The 26318-nt window shown below is 41.5% G+C and overlaps 1 protein-coding gene across 6 annotated transcripts in view; it reads left to right on the top strand.

Moving 5' to 3' along the window:
- LOC144497883 (uncharacterized protein C1orf21-like) overlaps positions 1 to 26318 on the top strand; it is a 213214-nt gene that overhangs the window by 106865 nt on the left and 80031 nt on the right. For all 6 annotated transcript variants that reach the window (XM_078219322.1, XM_078219324.1, XM_078219325.1 and 3 more), the window contains one exon: positions 19702 to 19838. In XM_078219322.1, coding sequence (XP_078075448.1) covers positions 19702 to 19838 — 137 coding nt within the window. The remainder of the gene's footprint in view (positions 1 to 19701; positions 19839 to 26318) is intronic.

Below are 26318 nucleotides of genomic sequence, written 5' to 3'. Positions count from 1 at the left end.
TAGGCTCAGTCTGGCAACACTAAATTTTTCAGCCTTATTTGCAAAACACCCTTTCTGTCGATAACCACCTTCTGCCCTATGCCCCTGGAGATTTCTGTTCCCCAACTCTCTGTCCTGTTGTGCATACCCTGATCTTCTTCATTCCACCATTGCGGGCTGTGTCTTCAGCTGCCAAGTACCTAAATCTAGAAATTGCGTCTCTAAGCCTCTCCTCTTTCCATCTTTCGCCTCGTTTAAGACGCTCCTCTCTTGGATCAGGTTTTTATGGCCGCCTGTCCGAACAGAGCCAGTGTGGTTCGGGAATTAAATGTTGTTTTGTAGCATCCCTTAATAAATTAAAGGTGCTGCACAAATGCATGTTGTTGTTCAAGAAAACAAAATGTAAAGTTGCAGAAGGAGATGCAGCAAGAACATTTTTAGCAACACTTGACACATTGCAACATTATGTTTGGGCACAGCGACTGTAGAAGTGGCTGCTTTTTAGAAAATAAAAACCAAGAAGAAATGTTTTTTTTTGCCATGGCTTGGGACAGCTTTTCATGTCACTAATCCATCCTCATTTTAGAACCCATCTATCATTTTCATTTTTAAAAATAGTTTTCCTACAAGGTCAATTCGATGATCAATAATCTGGATTAGATACAACTTTTCAGATTGAGAGAGGGAAGAAAATAAAAATATTGAAAACTCTATTCTAGAGTTCCTGACATATAATTTTCATCCAGTGACGGCTGACTGGAGATGAACTTTATGCTTAATATCACTGTCATTCTATCTGAATTTATTATTCTTGACATTTGGCATAGTTCTCACTGGATAGATTAAATTCTCAACAATCTGCTAGTTCTCCCAAAAGGCAATTAAGTAAGGAAAGCCACACTAAGATTGCCAATTTTAAGGAAATTTGGACAATTTTGGGAATAGTCCTTTTATATAGGAGAAATTTAAGTCTGCAGTTTATATTAAAATTACCTAAACCTTGCAGCTCAACATTCTCTGTCACAAGGAAACATTTCGGGTCTCAGCATGCAGATCCACCTCTTTGTGTTGCTTCATGTTGTTTTCCCTTCTACGTGCCCGCATTAACATCTGTTAATGTTATCCACAGTGAACTAACTTAGCAAAAGAGGTTCAAGTTTTCCAGATTTTGCAGAACTATAGCTTGCAGCAAACTAGTAAAAAGAAACCCCTGCTTGTTGTGACCGAACCAGCTGCTTACTGCAAAGCTGTGCTGTGTTCAGACTGGTCCACTTGAAGAAGAAAATGACTTAATTTCAGAATAGAAGTAATCTGGGCTCAATTTGGTTGTGGTTAGATTGTTAAATGTACACCTGGCTATGCAAGGTTACTTTCACAATCACACAAGCTGAAAGAAACTGAAGCAATAATTTGGCCCGCCTAGTTCAGCCTTCCGGAGAAATCTGCATTTTTCCCAATCGTGCCTTTAACTGAGTGTTTTTATCTCCAACGTGAAGACCGTTTGAATTGCTGATCATTTGTTGTGTGATACCAATCCTAATTTTTGTCAAGCGAATCCAAATGAAGCAGTAAATCACAAAAAAACCGAATTGGTCAATTTTTTTCCCCTGGTTCAGATAAAGTTTGTGAGCATAGATATCACAAAGGGGCTCTTAAGTTTTTATGTTTGTTGATGAAAACCCTTTTATTCAGCATGTTTTAATTATGCTGATATTAATTCTTCCTCGTCCATTCAAACTTAACTCTTGGATGAGTTGGTAGCCATATGAATATGGAATGAACATAGAACAGTACAGCACAGAACAGGCCCTTCGGCCCACGGTGTTGTGCCGAGCTTTATCTGAAACCAAGATCAAGCTATCCCACTCCCTATCATCCTGGTGTGCTTCATGTGCCTATCCAATAACCGCTTAAATGTTCCTAAAGTGTCTGACTCCACTATCACTGCAGGCAGTCCATTCCACACTCCAACCACTCTCTGCGTAAAGAACCTACCTCTGATATCCTTCCTATATCTCCCACCATGAACCCTATACTTATGCCCCCTTGTAATAGCTCCATCCACCCGAGGAAATAGTCTTTGAACGTTCACTCTATCTATCCCCTTCATCATTTTATAAACCTCTATTAAGTCTCCCCTCAGCCTCCTCCGCTCCAGAGAGAACAGCCCTAGCTCCCTCAACCGTTCCTCATAAGACCTACCCTCCAAACCAGGCAGCATCCTGGTAAATCTCCTCTGCACTCTTTCCAGCGCTTCCACATCCTTCTTATAGTGAGGTGACCAGAACAGCACACAATATTCCAAATGTGGTCTCACCAAGGTCCTGTACAGTTGCAGCATAACCCCACGGCTCTTAAACTCCAATGCATTTGTTGGAGGCAATACCTTCCTTCTGTGTTATTTTTGACTCTGCTTTTTCAGCACTTTCATCTGTCACTCAAAGGAAAAATATTGTTTTTGTGTGCAGACCAAGTCACTAATAAATGTAAATCTGTACTCCATATATGTGACATGTTAACTAACAATTCACTGGGAGAGGCCAAAATTGAAGGATTGCACATATCTCAGAACGTTGTCGGCCTAGGGAGGAGGGGGAGCCAATGCATAACATCGAAGTAATGGATCAATGGAATGTGGTGCAAGTTAGGATATGGGTAGCAGTTGCTTAAGTGTTAGATGATGGGAAGTGCGTGAATGGCCACAAGATTTGGAATACTCAAGTTTAGCGATAGGAGAGGTATAGATATGGGTTTCAACAGCAGATGAGTTGAGATGGGCATTATTACAGAGAACGAAGGAGGCCATCCTGATGATCGAGAGAATATGGGGCTGGAGTTAATCTCTTGGCCATATAGCACATACTGGTTGAGAACATTATGGCTAGGGAGGGGCGTGGAGTTTTTGATTGTTTTGCAGAGTTTCTGGTGGTTACAGAAACAGACACAGCAAATTACTCATGGTAAAAACACATTAAAAAAAACATATAACAAAATGTTACAGAATTGCTCAATGCCACATTGTTTATGGGTCATACAATTCCGAAATTGTTCCATGGAATTCAAGGGTTGATTCCGGGAATTGAACCATAAGTTCATAAGTGGGCCGAATGGCCATCTTCTGAGCCTTAACAATTCTGTGATTCTATCAGATCAAAAGGCATTTGTCAGTCAAAGAAAAATCAAATACAATGGGAGGATGCATCAATATTTACACTTCATGCTGAGTGGTTTGACACTCACCAGGCATTTTAATTCAGGCTTCACTAATATCTTAAATAAATTGCTTTTTTCAGCTCCTAAGAGCACCTCCATAACCATTAAAGATGTCAGAAATTTATCCATAAGCTCAAATGCCATGATATGTCAACAAATAAACAAAGGTGAACAGTAATTGGAGTTCCAGTGCCAAATATCTAGTTGCTCTATAGAGATGAATAACTTAATTGGTACCTGGAACTAAGTTTCTTCATCCTGACTGATTTGAAAATTTGAAAAAAAACCTGCAAGTCCAAAGATAAGTTGTCAAAACGTTGGATGAGAAAGGCAGTTTTGCCTTTGGCCCATCTCCAGATAGTGAGATAAAGAAATTCTTTCAGAGATAGTCATTCAAAGCCAATTTTTAAGTTGTCCATCTAATGTAATAGATTTAAATAAAAAGAATCTTTCATTATTTAGCACAGGACTAAAATTGATCTTATCACAGTTAATATAATGCTACCTAATCTGTAATGATTTCAAATTTCCTGATTTTTGTTTACATGAGCCTTGTATAAAATCAAAATGAAGGCTTCAAATTGCTTTAATCATCATCAAATAGTATTTTTCAACTTCACAATCATTGTTGTACTTGGTGTTAAATGACAGTTACCAAGGCCTGAGTTGTTTAGAATAAAAGCAAAATAGTGGATTCCGCAAAAGAAACCCCAGAAAATGCGAGACTATCTCAAGTTGGAAAGGAACAGATTTTTGTTCTGATGAAAAAGCATTGACCTGAAACGTTAACTGTGTGTCCCTTCACAGATGCTGTCTGAGCTGCTGAGTATTTCCAGCATTTTTTGCTTTTATGCTTGATTTCTTGGGTTAAGGTCCTACCCATGTGGACTTTTTCTTGACTTAAGGAAATTGCCAGTTTCAGGGTGTGTATGGTTTGGTTCTTGGATATTTTTCCACATATCCACCTGGGATTCTCTTCATTTTAATGCGCTCTGGCATTCCTTTTGTGGTAGCTGATAGAGGCTTGCGTTCTCGCCTTGCCCCATGCTTGTGGAGTGGTGCCCCTCAATTCTGTCGAATGGAGAGAGATGCCCACCTACAGTCCTTTGTGGACTACGGCTATTTACCTTTCTTAAATATGCCATCCAGCATAGTTACTCCTGAAGCATTGGGCCTGTTTAATTTGAATAATTTTGTAAGGAATCAAAATGTATAATGTCGGTGGCACAGTGCATCAATGTAAGCTGGTACTGCCACCCTTATGGAGATCCTGTTCCACTAAACTGGGAACAAGAAGATTTCTGTGGCAGATCTTAGAAAGTTGTTTTATGGTAATGAAAGCATGCTTTAAATAGATGTGTATTAGTCTGGACTAATGAATTAAAACTATACTCTGTAATAACTGAGGCATTTGGATAATCTCAATCTATTTACTAATAAACATAGACCACAGTACAAAGCTACCCTATTTGGCACTAATCAACTCAGCAGTTGCTGAAATCACAGGTTTAAACTGATCCAAAGAATGGAAATATTACTTGTGCATTTGGATTTCTTGTTCCGAAACTGAGGAAGTTGAAACAACATTTGGGTGTACAATCTGTATTTTAGCTGAACTGAGTGTTTGGAGGGAGGAAGTAAAACAGTTCCCTATTCAACTTAATAGGCACACGTATTCAATAAAAAATATCCAACTGTCTAACATACTTTGTTTATAGGAAAACCTGATTTTACTTTATTATTCCACATTGAGAGTCTATAGCTTTGGCAAAGAGGACCATGGGCTCAAGGAAATTACCCTAACAAGTGTCCCCTCCCAAATGATATATGTAAAATTTACAGCATTCCTAAAAATCAGCGGTATAATGTAACAACCTATGCAAGACCCTTGGCTTTATAACAGACTGCTTTTTGGCTTCATCTAATTCCAACATCCCAACCTGAATATTTTGCTTCCTCCATCTTAAATGACTGCTGAAATGGAGGCTTAACATAAACAGGTTCTGCACCAGCAGAGGTTCAAAGCCAGAAACAGGTTTATTCATCACTAACCTAAATATATAAGACGATTAGTCATTTTTTATTAGCAAGCCTATCTATGTACATAGACTGCACAGTAATTTATGACAATGCAATTATATTGAATCAGAAGACAGTAGCATGATTTAATAAAATTCTGTAATAAAATAAGATTTATTCTATTGTCATGATTTTTTTCTTCTTCTGGTTCTAAGTGTTTCAATAAGGAAATAACAAAGTTTTGGTTTTTTACCATCAGCACAATAATTGGTTAACAAGATGTGATTTATTTTAATGGTATGACTGGCATAATTAAATAGTACTTGGGCAAAATATCAATTTGAAAGAATATTTTATAGTTATCACTAAAAACATACCCTGCCAGTTTTGCTTCATTTCACATGGTTGCCCAGTTTATGCTTTGAAGTGACATTAGCTTGACAACTATTTAATTACTTGAATTATTTTTTAAACAGCTGTTCCCATTCAATCTATTTTTTTAAACATCTTTCCTTCTGTATTTTGAGGTCATCGTCAAGTTGTTTGAAAATATTGCTCAATATTTTCTTCACCATCCCTTTCTCCTCATACTTGCTCTTCTATGGTTCTCAAAGTGCTTACTGCTCCTGAATGTATGAAATGCCCAAATTGCCAAGTGTCTGTCGACTGTGTGACGATGGACCACCTCACAGTCGGGACCAATTAATACATTAGTAATAAGGATCAGAAAATGAGTGCATGTATGTGTTTCTGTTTTCTTTAGTCTGGGTATTGCAGTCACAACACCAATGGCCATCATGGTTGCGAGCATATTATTCAACACAAACTGGGGATCACATGACATGGAGCGGTTGGGCTGAATGGCCTGGATATCCAATGTAATTCTATTAAACTGCAACTTTCCTAATCTACAATGTGTTGCATGGGTTCAGGAAGAGCATTTTATTTAGGTGCTCGTCTTTAATCTTTTTTCCATCTCCAAAGGTTTCTGTGCTACAGAATGTGCGGCACATGACCAAGTTTTGATTTTCTTTTTTAGCAGAAATCGCAGATTTGTGTCTTGAGTGTCTATGTGGTGCATTTTTATACACAATGGTTGGTGAAGTGTTATGGTATGATTGAGGGTAAATGCCAAGCTTCCCATATCCCAAAGGTAAAAATGAAACAGCTACCAAAATGGTTTTTGCGATTTATATAGTATGAGGAGAGGTTCTGCAATCCGGAAATGATGCCCCTGACTATGTGTGATGATTTTATAGTAAAGTAAGTGTTTATTAAGAAATGAAGTAAAAACTAAAATAGACCTCCATTAAACGCAAAAATAGCTTTGCACTGTAACAAGGTTCCAAAAGATCTTAGCTACCCTCAGAGCTAATCTTCCCCTATTCTGTTCAGCAATTCCGTATAGATTTTAAAATCTATAGAATTCCAGTAACTTTTACCAGACAATGCAAGGTTTTCCCTTGGAGTGTCCTCTGAGGCTGACTGCAGCTGGTTCTTCAGGTCTGACTTTGTTCATACTGGTTTCTGAGAGTCCTGACCGGCTCTTCCTGCTGTCTTCTGAGACCTCCCCCCCCCCCCCCCCCCCCCCCACAGGCTTCAGTATTTCCTGAAATGCATTACTTCCACTTGATCTCTATTGTCTCACCCAGTCTCTTTTAAAATGCTTTCTTCCCAGAATTGATCAAGTTTATTTCTTCACTTTAGCTCTTAAGATTAAAAAAAATAAACTTGCCCCATCTTTATGTACTTTATTTTACAACCTGTCTATATTCTCCTTTGAACTTAAACAACGCATTCAAAGGGACTCTTGTTTTTGCCTCAAGTAAACTTTTGTTCGAAGTTCATCTCCGTTCATTGCCATATCAAAGCCACTTCTTACTGTTGTTTAGATTCTGGCAGCCACCCTGTCTCTTACTCCAACTACGATACCTACAGCACCCCAACAGCTTGTCTTCCAGTACGTAAGAAATATGACAATGATATTGTTAAAAGAAAATATTACAATTTCTTTGTTTTCTTGACAGAAGTTACTCTTCTGATGTGCAGTGGGGCTCAGAATGGGGTGTTTGGTGTAGACTTGATGCTGAACTTGGGTTGTCACTGCAGAGCATCAATTAATAAATCCAATACAATCCCAAACCTTGTAACCAAATTTTAGAGAAATCATGCAATAGATGTTCAGCAGTCTGGTCAGATCCTTGATTAGTGTTTGCAGCTCTAGTCAACAAGAGAGGCAATGAATCCTTGAACTAACTGTGCAGAGCAAATAGCGAGACTAATGATGGGGCTGAATTGTGAGAAAATACTGCAAAAAACAAAATTAGGCTGCTTAGATTCAAAAATAATGGAAAAAGTTTTTCCTTTGGAAATATGTGCATTTACAAATGGTATTGAGAAGTTACAATTTGGAAAAATACTTCAAATGGCATGAATGGGACATCAAACAAAGGCCCTACTTGTTCTCTCAATGAACATAAAATATCTCATGATACTGTTCAAAGAGCGGAGAGTTCTTACTGGTGCCTAAGCCAATATTTTAACAAACCACATTACCTCTAAATCACATAACCTCCTTACTGGTGCGTTGTTGTTTGTGGGACCCGTCTGTGTACAAAATAGTTGCTGTGTTTCCTATATTCTAACAGTGACTACATTTAAAGTAATTCAGTCGCTGAGCACTAAGAGACATCCTGAGGATATGAGAAAAATTATTGTTTTACAGTCTGGGTCCAACTGCAATTCACAAAGCCCCTGGTGAAATTTTATGTTTAGAAATGAGGAGCATTGTGATTTACTTACAGGACAGAAAAGAGACTTTTTGCCACATGGAAAATCCATATAAGCAATGTTGAAATTCTAAACAACTTGTATACCTTTCTTGTTTTTAATTATTTATTATTCTGTAACAACGTTCAGGAGGCATCTGGATTGACATATGAATAGACCGGGAATAGAGGGATATGGACCTCGGAAGCAAGAAAATATTAGATTAGAGAGGCATGTGTGTCGGCACATGGGCTTGGTGGGCCGAAGGGCCTGTTCCTGCGCTGTACTGTTCTTTGTTCTATTTACAAATCCAATTTAACCAGTGATTTCCTATTCCCAAGAGGACGCCTCCTTTCTTGATCTAAACTTCCAAAGTTGAGGAATGATTATGGGGGTAGGGCCTGGGTGCGATTGTGGTCAGTGCAGACTCGATGGGCTGAATGGCCTCTTTCTGTGCTGTAAGGTTTCTATGATTCTATGATGACTTGGACCCATCTGGGCCTGAGTCAGAGGAGAGGTTTTCTCCAATGATAAATGATTTTGACCTTGATCTTCAGTTGAATTTTCCGCTTTATCAGATATGTCGGTCTGATTCTGAACTGGTTTCAGGCACAACCTATGCTGGAGTAACTACGAGTATTCTACTCTGATCCCAGCTATCTAATTCATCAGACTCATGATTCTTCCCAACTCTCCATCATTATCTTCATAAAAATCAATACAGTGCAGAAGGAGGTTGTTTCGGCCATCGAGTCTGCACCAACTCTCTGACAGAGTATCTTACCCAAGCCCTCTCCTTGCTCTATCTCCCGCAAGCCCACACACATTTACCATGGCTAATCCATCTAACCTACACATCTTGGGTCATGAAGGGGCAATTTAGCATGGCCAATCCACCTAACCTGCAGATCATTGGACTGTGGGAGGAAACCAGAGCACTTGGAGGAAAGATCTGAAAGTAAAACCTGATCTGCATGTACAAACCTAACCTTTCTGCTCCCAATCATCTGAACCAAATATGTGCATGGACCACGTATTTCACAACTCTTCCTGGTTATCATGACATTCTTGCTCCTTAACCTTCTCATTCAACTTCAGACTCTTTTCTCTCATTCTACCTCTATCATGACTCTTTGTTTGGATTGTTTCTCTTCTGCTGACTGTACTAAATGTGACTTCATCGATTTTAAAAAGAAACATTGTTTTAGTCTGTCATATAAGAGACAATTCAGCTGACATTCTGCTGGTAACAGTGCAAGGTGTGTTATAATACATGAACAAAATATTTGCTAGTTTGTGATTTGATGATAACTGACAATTCCTGCAATCTGTTTCTTGCATTTTCTTAACAATAGCACACTTGACAATTTGCACTATGTGTTCTGTTGCTGCTTTTGAAGTAGACAGATAAAGTGTAACAGGTAAGGCAGATGAACTTAGAGCTTGGATTAGTACTTGGCACTATGATGTTGTTGCTATTACAGAGACTTGGTTAAGGGAAGGACAGGATTGGCAGCTTAACATTCCAGGATACAGATGTTTCAGGTGGGATAGAGGCGGATGTAAAAGGGGTGGGGGAGTTGCACTACTGGTTAAGGAGAATATCACAGCTGTACTGCATGAGGATCCTCAGAGGGCTCATACAGCGAGGCAATATGGGTAGAGCTCAGAAATAGGAAGAGTGTAGTCACAATGTTGGGGTTTACTATAGGCTGCCCGACAGCCAGCGACAGATAACGGAACGAATATGTAGGCAGATTTTGGCAAGGTGTAAAGGTAACAGGGTTGTTGTGGTGGGAGATTTTAACTTCCCCTATATTGATTGGGACTCACTTAGTCCTAGGGGCGTGGATGGGACAGAGTTTGTAAGGAGCATCCAGGAGGGCTTCTTGAAACAGTATGTAGATAGTCCAACTAGGGAAAGGGCCATACTGGACCTAGTATTGGGGAATGAGCCCAGCCAGGTGGTCAACGTTTAAGTAGGGGACCAGTTTGGGAATAGTGACCACAATTCAGTAAGCTTTAAGGTACTGATGGGTAAAGAAAAGTATAGTCCTCAAGTTAAGGTGCTAAACTGGGGGAAGGCTAATTACAACAATATTAGGCAGAAACTGAAGAATGTGGATAGGGGGCAGATATTTGAGGGCAAATCAACATCTGGCATGTGGGAGGCTTTTAAGTTTAAGTTGATGGGGATTCAGGACTGGCACATTCCTGCAAGGATGAAGGATAAGTATGGCAAGTTTTGGGAACCTTGGATAACGAGAGATATTGTGAGCCTAGTCAAAGAGAGAAAGGAAGCATTTGTCAAGGCTAGGAGGCTGGGAACACACAAAGCAAGTGTGGAATATAAGGAAAGTAGAAAGAAACTTAAGCAAGGAGTGTAAGGAGAGCTAAAAGGGATCATGAAAAATCATTGGCCAGCAGGATTAAGGAAAATCCCAAGGCTTTTTATACATATATAAGGAGCAAGAGGGTAGCCAGGGAGAGGGTTGGCCCACTCAAGGACACGCGAGTGAATCTATGCATGGAGTCAGAGAAAATGAGCGAGGTATTAAATGTGTACTTTGCATTAGTATTCACCAAAGAGAAGGACTTGGTGGATGATGAATCTGGGAAAGGGTATGTAGATAGTTTGAATCATGTTGAGATCAAAATGGAGGAGGTATTGGGGTTCTTGAGAAACATTAATGTAGACCAGTCCCCAGGGCCTGATGGCATATATCCCAAAATACTGAGAGAGGCAAGGGAGGAAATTGCTGGGACTTTGAGAGAAATCTTTGTATCCTCACTGGCAACAGGGGAGGTCACAGTAAGAGGTTTAACAACACCAGGTTAAAGTCCAACAGGTTTATTTGGTAGCAAAAGCCACACAAGCTTTCGGAGCTGCAAGCCCCTTCTTCAGGTGAGTGGGAATTCTGTTCACAAACAGAGCATATAAAGACACAAACTCAATTTACATGAATAATGGTTGGAATGCGAATACTTACAACTAATCAAGTCTTTAAGAAACAAAACAATGTGAGTGGAGAGAGCATCAAGACAGGCTAAAAAGATGTGCATTGTCTCCAGACAAGACAGCCAGTGAAACTCTGTGGGAGTTACAAATAGTGTGACATGAACCCAATATCCCGGTTGAGGCCGTCCTCGTGTGTGTGGAACTTGGCTATCAGTTTCTGCTCAGCGACTCTGCGCCGTCGTGTGTCGCGACGATTTGTTTCTTAAAGACTTGATTAGTTGTAAGTATTCGCATACACACGATGGTGCAGAGTCGCTGAGCAGAAACTGATAGCCACGTTCCACACACACGAGGACGGCCTCAACCGGGATATTGGGTTCATGTCACACTATTTGTAACTCCCACAGAGTTTCACTGGCTGTCTTGTCTGGAGACAATACACATCTTTTTAGCCTGTCTTGATGCTCTCTCCACTCACGTTGTTTTGTTTCTTAAAGACTTGATTAGTTGTAAGTATTCGCGTTCCAACCATTATTCATGCAAATTGAGTTTGTGTCTTTATATGCTCTGTTTGTGAACAGAATTCCCACTCACCTGAAGAAGGGGCTTGCAGCTCCGAAAGCTTGTGTGGCTTTTGCTACCAAATAAACCTGTTGGACTTTAACCTGGTGGTGTTAAAACTCTTACTGTGTTTACCCCAGTCCAACGCCAGAATCTCCACAACAGGGGAGATCCCAGAGGATTGGAGAATAGTCAATGTTGTTCCTTTGTTTAAGAAGAGTAGCAAGAATAATCCAGGTAATTACAGGCCGGTGAGCCTTACATCAGTGGTAGGGAAATTATTGGAAAGGATTCTTTGAGACAGGACTTTCTCCCACTTGGAAATAAGTGGATGTATTAGCAAGAGGCCACCTGGCGAAAGTCATTCTCACTAACCTGATCGAGTTTTTTGAGGAAGTGACGAAGATGATTGATGAGGGTAGGGCAGTGGATGTTGTCTACATGGACTTCAGTAAGGCCTTTGACAAGGTGCCTCATGGCAGACTGGTGCAGAAAGTGAAGTTGCATGGGATCGGAGGTGAGCTGGCAAGGTAAATACAGAACTGGCTCGGTCATAGAATACAGTAAGAAGTCTCACAACACCAGGTTAAAGTCCAACAGGTTTATTTGGTAGCAAAAGCCACTAGCTTTCGGAGCACTGTTCCTTCGTCAGGTAAGTGGGAGTTTTGTTCACAAACAGGACATATAAAGACACAAACACAATTTACAAAATAATGGTTGGAATGCGAGTCTTTACAGGTAATCAAGTCTTAAAGGTACAGACCGCTCGTGAGCGGTCATGGGCATTCGGCTTCTGATCTTCGGGTAAGCATTCTCCAGGGCGGCCTTCACGACACACAACACAGAGTTGCTGAGCAGAGACTGATAGCCAAGTTCCGCACGCATGAGGACGGCCTCAACTGGGATCTTGGGTTCATGTTACACTATCTGTAACCCCCATGACCTGCCGAGGCTTGCAAAATCTCACTAACTGTCCCAGCTGGAGACAATACACATCTCTTTAACCTGTGCTTAACCCTCTCTCCATTCACATTGTCTGTACCTTTAAGACTTGATTACCTGTAAAGACTCGCATTCCAAACATTATTTTGTAAATTGAGTTTGTGTCTTTATATGCCCTGTTTGTGAACAGAATTCCCACTTACCTGACGAAGGAGCAGCGCTCCGAAAGCCAGTGGCTTTTGCTACCAAATAAACCTGTTGGACTTTAACATGGTGTTGTGAGACTTCTTACTGTGTTTACCCCAGTCCAACGCCGGCATCTCCACATCATGTCGGTCATAGAAGACAGAGGGTAGCAGTGGAAGGGTGCATTTCTGAATGGAGGGCTGTGACAAGTGGGGTTCCTCAGGGATCAGTGTTGGGACCTTTGCTGTTCGTAACATATATAAATGATTTGGAGGAAAATGTAACTGGTTTGATTAGTAAGTTTAGTGCATGTGTTGCAAACACACTTGTGAAGCGGATGACACAAAGGTTGATGGATTTGCGGATAGCGATGAGGACTATCAGAGGATACAGCAGGATATAGATCGGTTGGAGGCTTGGGAGGAGAGATGGCAGATGGAGTTTAATCTGGACAAATGTGAGGTAATGCATTTTGGAAGGTCTAATAAAGATAGGAAATATACAGTAAATGGCAGAACTCTTGAGGGTATTGATAGGCAGAGGGATCTGGATGTACAGGTACAGCAATGCAGGTGGAGAAGGTAGTCAAGAAGGCACATGGCATGCTTGCCTTCATCGGCCGGGGCATTGAGTTTAAAAATTGGCAAGTCATGTTGCAGCTTTATAGAACCTTTGTTAGGCCGCACTTGGAATATAGTGTTCAATTCTGGTTGCCACACTACCAGAAGGATGTGGAGGCTTTGGAGAGGGTACAGAAAAGATTTACCAGGATGTTGCCTGGTATGGAGGTCACTAGCTATAAAGAGAAGTTGGAGAAACTTGGTTTGTTCTCACTGGAACGACGGAGGTTGAGGGGTGACCTGATAGAAGCCTACAAGATTATGAGGGGCATGGCAAGAGTGGATAGTCAGAAGTTTTTTCCCAGGGTGGAAGAGTCAACTACTAGGGGGCATAGGTTTAAGGTGCAAGGGGCAAGGTTTCAAGGAGATGTATGAGGCAAGTGTTTTACACAGAGGGTGGTGGGTGCCTGGAACTCGCTGCCGGGGGAGGTAGTGGAAGCAGATACGATAGTGATTTTTAAGGGGCGTCTTGACAAATATATGAATAGGATGGGAATAGAGGGATATGGTCCCCGGAAGGGTAGGGGGTTTTAGTTCAGTCAACAGCATGGTCGGTGCAGGCTTGGAGGGCCGAAGGGCCTGTTCCTGTGCCGTAATTTTCTTTGTTCTTTAAAACTCAGATCTGCTGCCAGACACAATTTCCTCTGGGAACCCATAAGCAGCAAACAAACTGCAGAATTTCTACAGTTTTGCTAGTTATTGTTCAATTCATTGGAAACCCCTTAACCCACTTTGAATGGCAATCTATCCACAATGTTCCCCTCTATCCTTTGCAATATCAACGTGCAGCCTCTGCCGCACTCTCGCTGGGCCTTTCCTTGGTTGCAGAAATCAGACGGCGGCTTCTTTTTCATCTCTTGACATACTCTTCACTGTTTCAGTGTCTCCTATGTCCCTATCTAATCTAGCCACCAAAGTTAGCTTCTCGCTGGACTCTTTGTCAAGCTCATTCCTGAGGGGTTGACCGTGAAGATCACATAACAATTGCAATCTGTAGCTTCAAAGAATTACAATATGGCTCCCCACATAATGCAACCTTTATCAACTGACAGCTCATTCTTATGCCTAAAACTGTCCAGATTTCTAAATCCATTATTTAACGGATTATTTTTTGCGATATAGTTGGATACCCTTGCAAATATTTAACCCCTACAAGTTGTTCTGCCAATGTCATCTGCTGTGACAGGCAACTCATCTATGTTCAAAAACAAAACACATCTTCCCTGTTGGGCTCTACTGCCTATGGGGATGGTAGTCTACATACATATGAACTGGGAGCAGGAGTAGGCCATCGGCTCTTCCAGCCTGCTCCACTATTATGTAAGATCATGGCTGATCTGATTGTAACCTCAACTCCACATTCCCCCCTACAATGGAAAACATCTCGACATCAAATCGTCATTGCACTGACCTTATCATCTGTGCTTAATGTTGTATTGATAGACACACAGTCAAAGCCTATTTCTGCATTCTGGTTGAACTAAGGTGAATACTGGAGACTTTGGTTTCAAAATAACCATCAGTGGCTTTATGATCAGTTTTGGTCATGAAACTGCATGAAATCATCTTGCTCCTAAAATCAAGGACAACACTTCACATTCTTTGAGCATAATTCTACTCGCTGGCACTGAGAACGCACGAGGCAAATGCAATTGGGCTCTCCTCGTCATGATCCAAAACATGAGAGATCACAATAGCTACGCAGTATGGAGAGGTATATGCTAGCCTAATCATTTTGGACTCATTGTGATGTTAAAGCATCCGAACATCTACCAAATGGAATGGTTTGCCACACTCCCTTGTTCAATTCTGCAGAACACCATCCCTTTGGAATTAATTCAATGGTTGCCTAATTTACCGTAGTATTTCACTAGGCCCAAAAAATATTGAAACTCAGACATTCTGAGTGTGTGGTCCATTTCTTATTGCTTGAGTCTTACTTTTGGTAGGATGTCTTTATCTAACCTGTGACCCCAATACTCTGCAGAGTTTTGAAACATTTTATAAATGTGCAACTGAACTCCATGCTTTTCCAAATGTTACCATAGAATCCCTACAGTGCAGAAGGAGGCCATTCATCCCATTGAGTCTGCACCAATTTCTGAAAAAGCATCTTACCCAGGCCTTTTCCCCACCCTCTCCCTATATCCCGACAAATTTACCATGGCTACTCCACCTAACCTATACATCTTTCGACTGTGGGAGGAAACCCACACACGCACTGGAAGAACGTGCAAACTCCACATAATTACCCAATGCCGAAATTGAACCTGAGTCCCTGGCCCTGTGAGGCAGCAGTGCTAACCACTGTGCCATCCATGCTATCCTTGAAGCACCTTATTCAGTCTGTCATCATGGGTTTGCCAGTTTGGAGCTGAAATCAGTATGTCATCCAAATAGGGCAATATTCCCCCTGAAGAAATGCCAAATGGGTAGCCTATGAAATTGCAAAAGACTCGTGCATTAATAGTCAAACATGTTTTGGACTCCTCAGTCAACTCAAGAAGGGTGACCAACTGTTCCTTATTTTATGGGATCATCCCATGTTTGAGACATTTTCCCATGACCTGGGTTGCATGCTGCTGGGGTGCAGTTATTTCTGTAATTTGGACCTTTAGGTTTTGCAATTGCATAGTATACATTCCAAATAACTTTTTGCAGTCTCCAATGACTTAGGACTGTAGTGCAGCTCAAGCTTACACACACTGTCTGACATTGGCATATTTTTTGGCTTAGCAGGGATCAGCAAATTCTTGAGCGCTTCATAATCATATGAATCCTTTTCCCCCACAGCCTTATTGCCAGCCTAATTTTTGGAAACATTAGGAATATTATTAGCAGTGGAAGACATCTCTCACTGCTCCACAGACACCTTGAAAGTGTCTTGGCCATAGCGTTACTCCCCCAGTCATCCAATAATATTTGTTGATACAGCCATATTTGAATGTCAGTCCACCCACATGTACATACAGCCTTTTCACAAAGACTGGATTTTTAAAACTATTTTTAAGTGAAATAAACTTCACAATTCCTCTGCTGGTTTGCAGGAAGCTTTTCCAGCCCACATTTTTTCGGCTAGGGCATCCGCAATCCTACCTCATTGCCAGATGTAATATTTTTACAGGACAAAACAGAGACAGTGCCACATGGAAAATCAAGCACTAACTGAAGCTAGTTTATGCTGTGTTGACTATATACACATAAACAAATGGCAACAAAAGAGTGCTATTATATTATTGCAGATAGGAGCATCCATACACTCCAAACATTTAAATTAACTCTAGCAAGGCATTTAAAGGGTCCAGTGAAATCCCTTGGCATACATTGAAGCAGGTCCAATACTACACTCAGGTTATTTTAATGGAACATCATTACCTTGCACAGAGGTGTCTTCTACCACTGGCCCATGGAATTTTGGTGGGCTCTTTCTCAAGTATTACACTGCAACTTTAGAAGTGCAGCAAAATGGAAACCATTCTAAAACAGCTCTAAAGTTGCAGGATAAACAGGCCCTGAAGAACAAAATTGAAGGTTCCAATCCTGTATTTAGATTCTGGTAATGTAAAACTCACAAACAAGGACTTTGTGCTCTGCTTGAGACCATTGAAATTAATATAGGTGGAATGGGTTGGGATCAAATAATGCTGATTGGGATATTGAATTGATATGCTGGGCTTAGCTGGATTATCTTCAGAGATAGCATTTTGTGACTTATTTTTTGTTTTGAAAATATGACCTGATTATTTGGCCTTTAGGATATTAAATTGGGGAAGGTCTATGATAGAACAGAAAGTGCACAATCTGTGGAAGCTGTAAGCTTGATGAAGCAAGCAGTGTTTTCTCAGTTTTTTAAAATGTGGTTAGGACTTGCAGAATTTAACTTCAGACGTAAATGGTGAGTCAAGCTGTCAAATGAAGAGCTTAAAGTTGATTTTGCATAACTGAAAAATATCAATTATTTAGTATTTGTAAAACTTCTATCATTTTTACATACAGAAAGCAGTTAAACCTTGTACTGAGTCCTAGACTTCTTACAGCTGTACCACCAAGTGAATCAAAGCAGTCATTTGAGAGAGTGCATTTCATAGAACACTCAACATTATTTAAGGTGTGTACGTTTGTACAACAGCAGCAACTTGCTTTTGTGTAACATACAAAAATATCCCAAGGCATTTCAGAGATGTAATCACAACTGAAAGTCAAAGATTCAATATACTGGAAATGACAGCTGATGAAAGGACTCCCTGCTGCTAACGTATATACTGCTGGACATACAGTTATGGGGACAGTGCTACTCCTGAAAACCGAACCAGTATAAAATCCATTCTAAATGTATTGAGTAGGAGTGTAGACATCACACCACATTCATATTTTACACGAGCTGTAAGACTCTTAAAAGCTATGTTTACTCGAAAACAAACAGCTTTAATATAGAAAAACCCTGGAGACATAAAGGGTGGTGTTGACTGCTGAGTTTTTTGTTCTGGCCAAAGCCAGCCTAGTTGTGAACTAAAAACTACACTGTTCAGATACAGCATCTCATTTAACTCAACAATTTTATTGAAAACTACTGTTCATCAGCTTCTCCACAATTCTGGAAAAGAAAAGCAGCATGTTAATCTTTTGGACACTAGATCTAATTTCATTTTTCTTTTGCATTGTGAGAGAGCACTAAGCAGAAAGTTATTTTAGCAGAGGGTTGATGGAGCATGGCGTTCTTCAGTACAAGGAGTGGGTAAGGCAGAGAGCGTTGCATTTTTTTTAAAGGAAAATAACCAACAAATGTTTGAAGCATTGACAGATACAGGGCTTTGTGGGGGGAGTGTAGCAGAGGGATAAGGTTTTGGATTACCCGTATGATGATTCAGCAGGCACAGTAGTTTGACTGGCCATCTATGCTCAAATATTCTTGGTTCTATAGTTCCATTTTATTGAAGATTCAGTTGATGGTTGCTGATTAAAGGATAGATTTTATCCTAGATTAGATGGGGTCATTAATTTAAATTGTTAATGACATGTCACTGTTAATCACATGAGAGCTGTATGAGCTGTCGAGTTAATCGTTTATCCATTGTTTCTGCTTGTGCTCAATTCCTTTCTCTGCAAAACATACATGCTGAATAAACTCTTGCATCTAGATGGGATGGTGCCTATTTTTTGGCTCTTCATTTGTAAACATCTGCAAGGCAAGGACTGTGGTATTTGAATACAGTGATTGTTGTTTATCTGTTCAGGAAACAATAGGCAAGCCATCTCTAGTCAAGAGTATAAATCATCCTCTAATATGACCTAGGGAAGAAAGCAATGAGGATTTCCTGGACTTGGTCGGCTCAGACACTGGTTGAAAAGCAGTGAGAAGAGTCGGATTTAACTCCATCCGAAAGACATTATGCTGTTACTGAAATTGGAGTGGGGAAACTGACCAGTGGAGCACATCTCACCAATAGTCAGGAAACTGGATAACTTGGCTTTTAACCAGACATTTGAGTTGGCGCATAATTAAATCGCCACTGAGCTGTGTTTAATATGTTACTGTGTTTCATATACACATTAATGTTTCTAGCCTGTAAAATGTCTGATTGTGTTTCATAGTCACTGATCCAAAGTGAGCTTAGTGTGGTAGTAATAAACCACTGTTAATCCAGTTACCAAGGTTACTAAAAGGCAGAAAAGTAATTCTTCTTCTCCTCGTTCTCTTTCCGAAGGCAGGTTACAGCTCATGGTGCCATCACCTCCACCAAGGGTATGGTAATGAGACCAGTCCCGAATCTATCCAAGCTGGAGTGGGGTTTGCATTGACTCTAATCTGATCAACCCTGGCCATCCAACCAACCCCTCAAAGAACCCAAGTTGCTATGGCCACAGGCAGTTGCCACAGCAACTGGAACCATGGCTATTGATGATAGAGGCTCCAATTTATTTCCATCATATGGCTGATCAGGAATCTCTCCCACACTTCTCACCCGCTGTTGTAGGCATGTGTTGCAAGGATTTGCAAGTTGTTACTTAATCTATTTAGCTGCATTATGAATGCCCCTTCCTTGGCCATCAAGTCCTGGGTTAGTACTTGAACCTCAAGCTTCTGGCTCCAAGAGTGTAACGTTATCCGTTGTGTTAGAAAACCTTGGGTAGAGCAGTTCATGACTAAGCATAAGGGAAATGTAAATATCCAAAAAAGAGTGGATTTGGGTTGGTAGGAAGGACATTAGTGAACCTGATGGGTTTTTAAAACAATTGACAATGGTTTCATGGTCATCACTTTTAATTCCTGATTTATTTGCCATGGTGGGATTCAAACCCGGGTCTCCAGGGACTGCTAGTCTGGTGACAATACCACTATGCCATAGCCTCCCCCTTAGTGATTTTTGCAGATTACCACTCCTCTGGTCTCGGGGTGACTTTGTTTAAACAATCATTGCCTTTCTTACTAATTCTGCTGTTTTCATTTTACAGAGGAGTTCAGGATTAGAACAGTTGAAGAGGTGAAATACATGAAGAATGTTAACCGGGAAGAATCGGATTGGTCTGAGAAAGGACATGCTGGTCATGAAGATGAACAGAAAGTTGCTGCCAGGAACCAGGAGAACCTGGTAAGAATGAGACTGTCAATTTGAAACCAGGGCCGGTGCTAAATACAAAGACATGTAAACCAGTCCGGAATAGGAAACCATTTCTGCAAAGCTCTCATTATCTTGTTGTAGTGATGGTAGAGGCTCCAATGATCTCAGCTTTCCATTTAGGTGTTTCATTTAAACATTTGTTAAATGTTGCTATTTTAAAATTTAGGAGCATGCTATCCATCTGGCCTTTCTCACAATTTACTGTCAAAACTTTAGAAGGCCAGCAGAACCTATAGAATAGTATTTTAAATGGAAGCAAGTAGTTGTGGCTGACCTTATGATCTGCCAGAGTTACAATAGGAAATTACGATGAAGACATTTTCCTTTCCAAGGTTTTATTTTGTGAATAAAGTATGATATCCGTGATTATTGCACTTGAACACTGAGGAATAGGAGAGTCCAGAGGTGTATAAACTCAAAAATAGCAAATTGGTCTTTGCAGTATTGTAAATAGGCTATCTGCGTAAGAGATTGTAAAATTCATTCTTTCAACACTTCAAAATGTGCAATGTTCTTTGGAAGAATGGAGTTCCTCTTTATGTTTTGTAATCGTTGTTAGTGAAGCAAGTCAGGCTGACAACAAAAAACGGGAGAAGTAACTTGTCTTAGCTCTATTAAAAAGTAAAACCTTGCAGATGCTGGGATACTGAACTCAAAACAGAAAATGCTGGAATTGTCTGCATTCTGAAGAGGGAGAAGTAAGAGTTAACGTTCCAAATCAAAGGGTCAACCATAGCAAACATGGCTCAGTTTTAACATGCTCCCCCTTTAACTGACAAGGTTGTGGGTTGAAGTCCCACTCGAGGACTTGTGCACAAAAATCTAGGCTAACGTTCTAGGCTGCACTGCCGAAGATGCCCTCTTTCAGATGAGACATTAAACCTCACCTGCCATCTCAGGTGAATGTAAAACATCTCACGACACAATTCAAAACAGTGCAGGGAAGTTATCCCTGGTGTCGTTATTCCACAGTTCATGTCACAAGAGAAAAAGCAGATTATCCATGCATTTTCCATAGATGTGTCCAAATTGGCTCCTGCATTTTCTACATTAGGGCAGTGACCACACAAAATACTTTGTTGATTGTAAAACGCTTTCAGATGTCCAGTGGTCAGGAAAGACACTATATAAGTATAGGCCGTCTTCATTTTGTTCCCCAAGAGGCTGCCGGACCTGCTGGTTAATTCCAACATTTTCTGTTTTCATGTATTAAAGTGAGGATAAGATTGTTTGTTCTGCTGGATCATTCAAATCTGGTTAATGGCTGCTGGAACATGTACAAATGCTTACATATTTGGAACAAACATCCCCAGGTTTATTTTATGTATTTACTGGCTGAAGATGTGAGTTGACTTAGTTTATTTAATCGTATACTATATCCTTCGCATGCACACATTTCTTGTCAGATGTCTCCAGGCATTTCTAAATCATTCAGCAATTCAAATTTGACAAATCCTCTTGCAGTTTCTTACATTTGCATCAAAGAAATTGAGGGACAGATTGAACCAAAACTTCTGTAAATATCCTTTTCTAGTGAACACAGAATGAGCCAAATGGCAACTTTGAAGGTGCCAGGAGCAGATTTTTTTCTGTTCTTTCATGGAATGTGAGCATTACTGGTTAGACCAGCACTTGTTGCTCATTTCGAATTACCCTCGAGGAGGAGGTGGAATGCTCCTTTCTTGAACCACTTCAGTCCATCTGATGTAGTGCTGCTGGAAGGCAGTTTCAGGTTTTTGACCCAATGACCGTGAAGGATTGGCAGTATAGTTCCAAGTCAGGATGGTGTGTGACTTGGAGGGCAACTTGCTGGTGGTGATGTTCCCACCCGTCTGCTGCCTTTGTTCTTCTGGGTGGTGGAGATCATGAGTTTGGATAGTGCTGCCGAAGGATCTTTGGCACCTTGATGCCACACTCAGTTAAAAGCTGCCTTAATTTCAAGGGCAGTCACTCTCCCCTCACTTCTGGAATTCACTCTTTTGTCCATTCATGGAAAAATGCTGTAACGAGGTCTGGAGCCAAGTGTCCCTGGGGGATAATTGAGAGTGGGCTGATGGGGTGTTAACTGACCAGTTTGGTTTTGTGTTGCTTTTTGTGGACAGGGCTCATCTGTGCAATTTTCTACATTGTCTGGTGTATGCCTGCATTGTCGCTGTACTGGAACAGCTTGGCAAGGGCTGAAGTTCAAGTCTTCAGTATTACTGACAGGGTCCAGAGCTGCACAACCTTGCACAAATGGGGATGTTATGCCTCTTCTGATGATGAAGACAGGGAAGGCGATGGTGATGATGAAGGCCAGGATGTTGCAGAGGCCCTTGTAAGAGCATGATATGGCAGATAGGCCTGTGACAATCTAGTAGCTTATAGATTCCAGGCAGAGTAAGCTGGCAATACTTTATTATTTTGTTTGCAATCCTCTGTTGGCTGGCAGGCAGTGGTTCATTTTTTGTAGCACACATTAATGCTCTAATGTACCTTGATTTATGATAGTTGAATTATTTAATGGCAGCTCTGCTGGTGGTGTCATCCTTTGCATCTGCCAAGCTGTGCTGATATACAGAACCCTTGCACCAAATATGTGATTTGATTTGATTTATTATTGTCACGTACTGGTATACAGTGAAAAGTATTTTTTCTTGTGCACTATACAGACAAAGCATACCATTCATAGAGCACATAGGGGAGAAGGAAAGGAGAGGGTGCAGAAGGTAGTGTTACAGTTATAGCTAAGATGTAGAGAAAGATCAACTTCATAAAAGGTAGGTCCATTCAAAAGTCTGATGGCAGCAGGGAAGAAGCTGTTCTTGAGTTGGTTGGTATGTGACCTCAGACTTTTGTATCTTTTTCCTGAAGGAAGGTGGAAGGAGTATGTCCAGGGTGCATGGGGTCCTTGATTATGCTGGCTGCTTTTCCGAGGCAGCGAGAAGTGTCAATGAATGGGAGGTTGGTTTGCATATGGACTGTGCTACGTTCATAACGTTTGTAGTTTCTTGCATTCTTGGTCAGAGCAGGAGCCATACCAAGCTGTGATACATCTGGAAAGCATGTTATATATGGTGCATCTGTAAAAATTGGTGAGAGTCGTAACGGACATCCGAATTTCCTTAGCCTCCTGAGGAAGTAGAGATGTCGATGGACTTTCTTAACTATAGCATCAATGTGGAGGGATGAAGATGAGTTGTTGATGATCTGGACACCTAGAAACTTGAAGCTCTCAACTATTTCCACTTCATCACCATTAATGTAGACAGGGGCATGTTTCCTGAAGAGGATGACTATCTCCTTCATTTTACTGACATTGCGGGAGAGATTATTTGGGTGCACCATTTCCCCAAATTCCCTAATTCTTTCTGGTACTCTGTCTCATCACTGTTTGAGATCCATCCCACTATGGTGGTGTCATCAGCAAACTTGAAAATTGAGTTGGAGTGGAATTTGGCCACACACTCAAGTGTAAAAGGAGTATAGTAAGGGGTGAGGACACAGCCTTGTGGGGCACCAGTGTTGAGGGTAATCATGGAGGAGGTGTCGTTTCCTATCCTTATTGATTGTGGTGTATAGTTTCTTCCAGTCTTGGTCAGAGTAGGAGCCATACCAAGCTGTGATACATCCAGAAAGGATGCTTTCTAGGGTGCATCTGTAAACGTACCCCATCCGGGCCAGTCGCTTTCCATGGGGTGACTTTCAAGAAGGCTGATTTGACGTCTGTGATGGTGACCTCAGATAACAGTTCGGTCAAGGCTTCTGGGCCATTGGGTGTAAGGCGTGCTCTCACTGACTTCTTGTTCAAAACAGACATAGAATGTATTGAGCTCATCGGGTAGGGGTGCATTGGTGCTGGCGATTCTACGTAGCCTGTTGTGTCTTGCAGACCTTGCCATAGTCGGTGGGAGTCCTTGTGGCTAGCCTGGGACTCTAACTTGGTCCGGTACTGTGTTTTGGCATCTTTTGATGGATCTCTGTAGATCGTATCTGGATTTCGTGTATAGGTCAGGGTCACCAGACTGGAACACTTCAGACCTGGACTTCAATAAGCAGTGGATATCCCTGTTCATTCATGGTTTCTGGTTAGGAAACACATGGAATTGTTTCTTTGGCACATAGTCTTCCATGCACTAGTTAATGAAATCTGTTACCGTAGTGGCGTACTCGTTCAGGTTGGTCACTGAGTTCTTAAATATTGACCAGTCCACTGACTCGAAACAGTTCCAGAGCAGATCATCCATTTCCTGGGACCAACATTGTGTGACTTTTTTTATTGGATTATCTGAACAGTACTCCATTCTCCCGTGAACTCGGACACCTGTTAGTAGAAATGAAATTTTTTCCATATTCTTAGAGTCTGTATGCACGGCACATTTACAACAACATGAATTCTTATCTAAGCAGGGGTGCACTCCTGTTACCCTTACATCTGCCCCCAGTGGGGAGTAGACCTTACAGAGAGCTTTCACAGGCAGAACCAGAAACATGGATGCATAGCATGAGTAGATCATTTGGCCCCACAGATTGCACTTTGAACAAAGAAGTTCTTCTAATCGGCCCCCGATTGCCAATCGCTCTCAGTAACTCCATATCCCTTGATGTCTCCCTGACATTCACAAACACACTCCAGTCTCTCCCAAATTCACACGCACTTGCACCTCTCACATTCACACCTCCCATCTACACCTTCACACGCACTCGCATCTCTCCCACATTCACACACACTTGCGTCTCACACACAGGCGCGTATCCTCTCACGCATACACATATGCATCCTCTCACACACACACGCGCATCCACACACAAGCGGACCCTCTCATGCACGCACACAATCATCCGCACGCACACGCTTATCCACACACGCTCATTCACACACACACACCGTATCCATACATACACACGCATCACACATGCGCATCCTCACACACACAAGCATTCTCTCACACGCACGCGCACACGCATGCACACACACACACACCTGGTGTGGGAACCCGTGCTGTAAAGATTAAGTGGTGGAGCTGGAGCTGTGAGTGAGCTGTCTTGCTTTCTTTTCCTCTTGTGTTTTGCTGGTACCTGGAGTGGAGAAGAGAAAGATTTAGTGGATGTCTAAGCAAGCTTCCTTATTAAGATGATCAGTGCATCTGACAGCTGCAGATTGGAGGCATCCTCTCTGGCTTCCTGGAAACCTCCAGCCTTGCTATTGCTGCAGGCATGATTTCAGTTATATAAATGGTTTCCTCCTTGAATGGCGTAAGCAATTAAAGATCCAGGACTCAGCCATTGGTTTCGGCCGCTCTCTTCTGTTTTGTGTGTTTGTGGCCTACAGACAGCCAGAAGGGTTGATCCAATGGCTGCAGGAACAATTTAAGAACCAGATTGCCCATGTCAGCTCCTGAGTCCTCCCCAGTAAATGATTAACAAGCAAGATCACCTGCAACTGATAGAACATTGACAGCACTTTGTGCCTGGTACACATTGAGTGCAAGGATCTCACCTGCTGCGGAATCTTGCAACCCCAACTCATGTACAACATCCCTGTGAACTTGCACTGCCTGATGCCCTTGTCACTTTGAAGTGATTAGAAGGTGCTACTTACTTTGGCAGAGCACAGGAGATCGTCCATCTTTTTCCTGCACTGCATAATAGTTCTGTTTAAAGTTTATTTATTAATTTCACAAGTAGGTATACATTAACACTGCAATGTAGTTACTGTGAAAATCCCCTAGTCTACTTCGGCGCCTGAGGGAGAATTTTAGCATGGCTAATGCACCTAATCAGCACTTCTTTTGGGAGGAAACCGGAGCACCCGGAAGAAACCCATGCAGACATGAGGAGAACGTGTAGACTTCGCACAGACAGTGACCAAGGCCCGGAATAGAACCTGGGTCCCTGGCGCTGTGAGGCAGCAGCTCAAACCACCATGCCACTGCTGGTTCTGAAGTGAGTCCCAAAGGCACTCAACCTTGGTTAAGGCCATCTTGGTCACATGGGAGGGCCTCCTGCTCTCACCCTGGGGAAAAGCACACCCCCTGCCTTTCCTGGATGGTCTGGGGGAGAACCTATAGGGAGGGATCACTGAACTATGCAGCCACACAATATCTACTCTGTGACATCACTTTTTCCGGTGACTTACAAACAGGATAGCAACAGTAATGCCCTAGGCTCAGCTTACCATGAGTGATCAGCTGTTTGATCATAAGCTAAAGGAGCAGAATTAGGCCATTCATCCCATCGAGTCAGCTCTGTTTGGGTGCCCTTTAAATATGGCACGAGAATCTTCAACCCCCTATAGTAAGGACAGGACGGTAGAAGCAAAATACCATGGAGGCTGGAAATCTGAAATACAAACCAAAATTGCTGGATAAACTCAATATGTCTGGCAGAATCTATGGAGTGAGAAACCTAGTTAACGTTTCTAGTCCATTTGACCCTTTTAATTGAGTTTTTAAATTGGTTATAAATTTA

This window comes from Mustelus asterias, chromosome 8, assembly GCF_964213995.1.
Source record: "Mustelus asterias chromosome 8, sMusAst1.hap1.1, whole genome shotgun sequence".
NCBI classification, from domain to species: domain Eukaryota; kingdom Metazoa; phylum Chordata; class Chondrichthyes; order Carcharhiniformes; family Triakidae; genus Mustelus; species Mustelus asterias.
The sequence above is the reverse complement of the archived record's forward strand: the minus strand, read 5'-3'. Positions and strand labels throughout refer to the sequence as shown.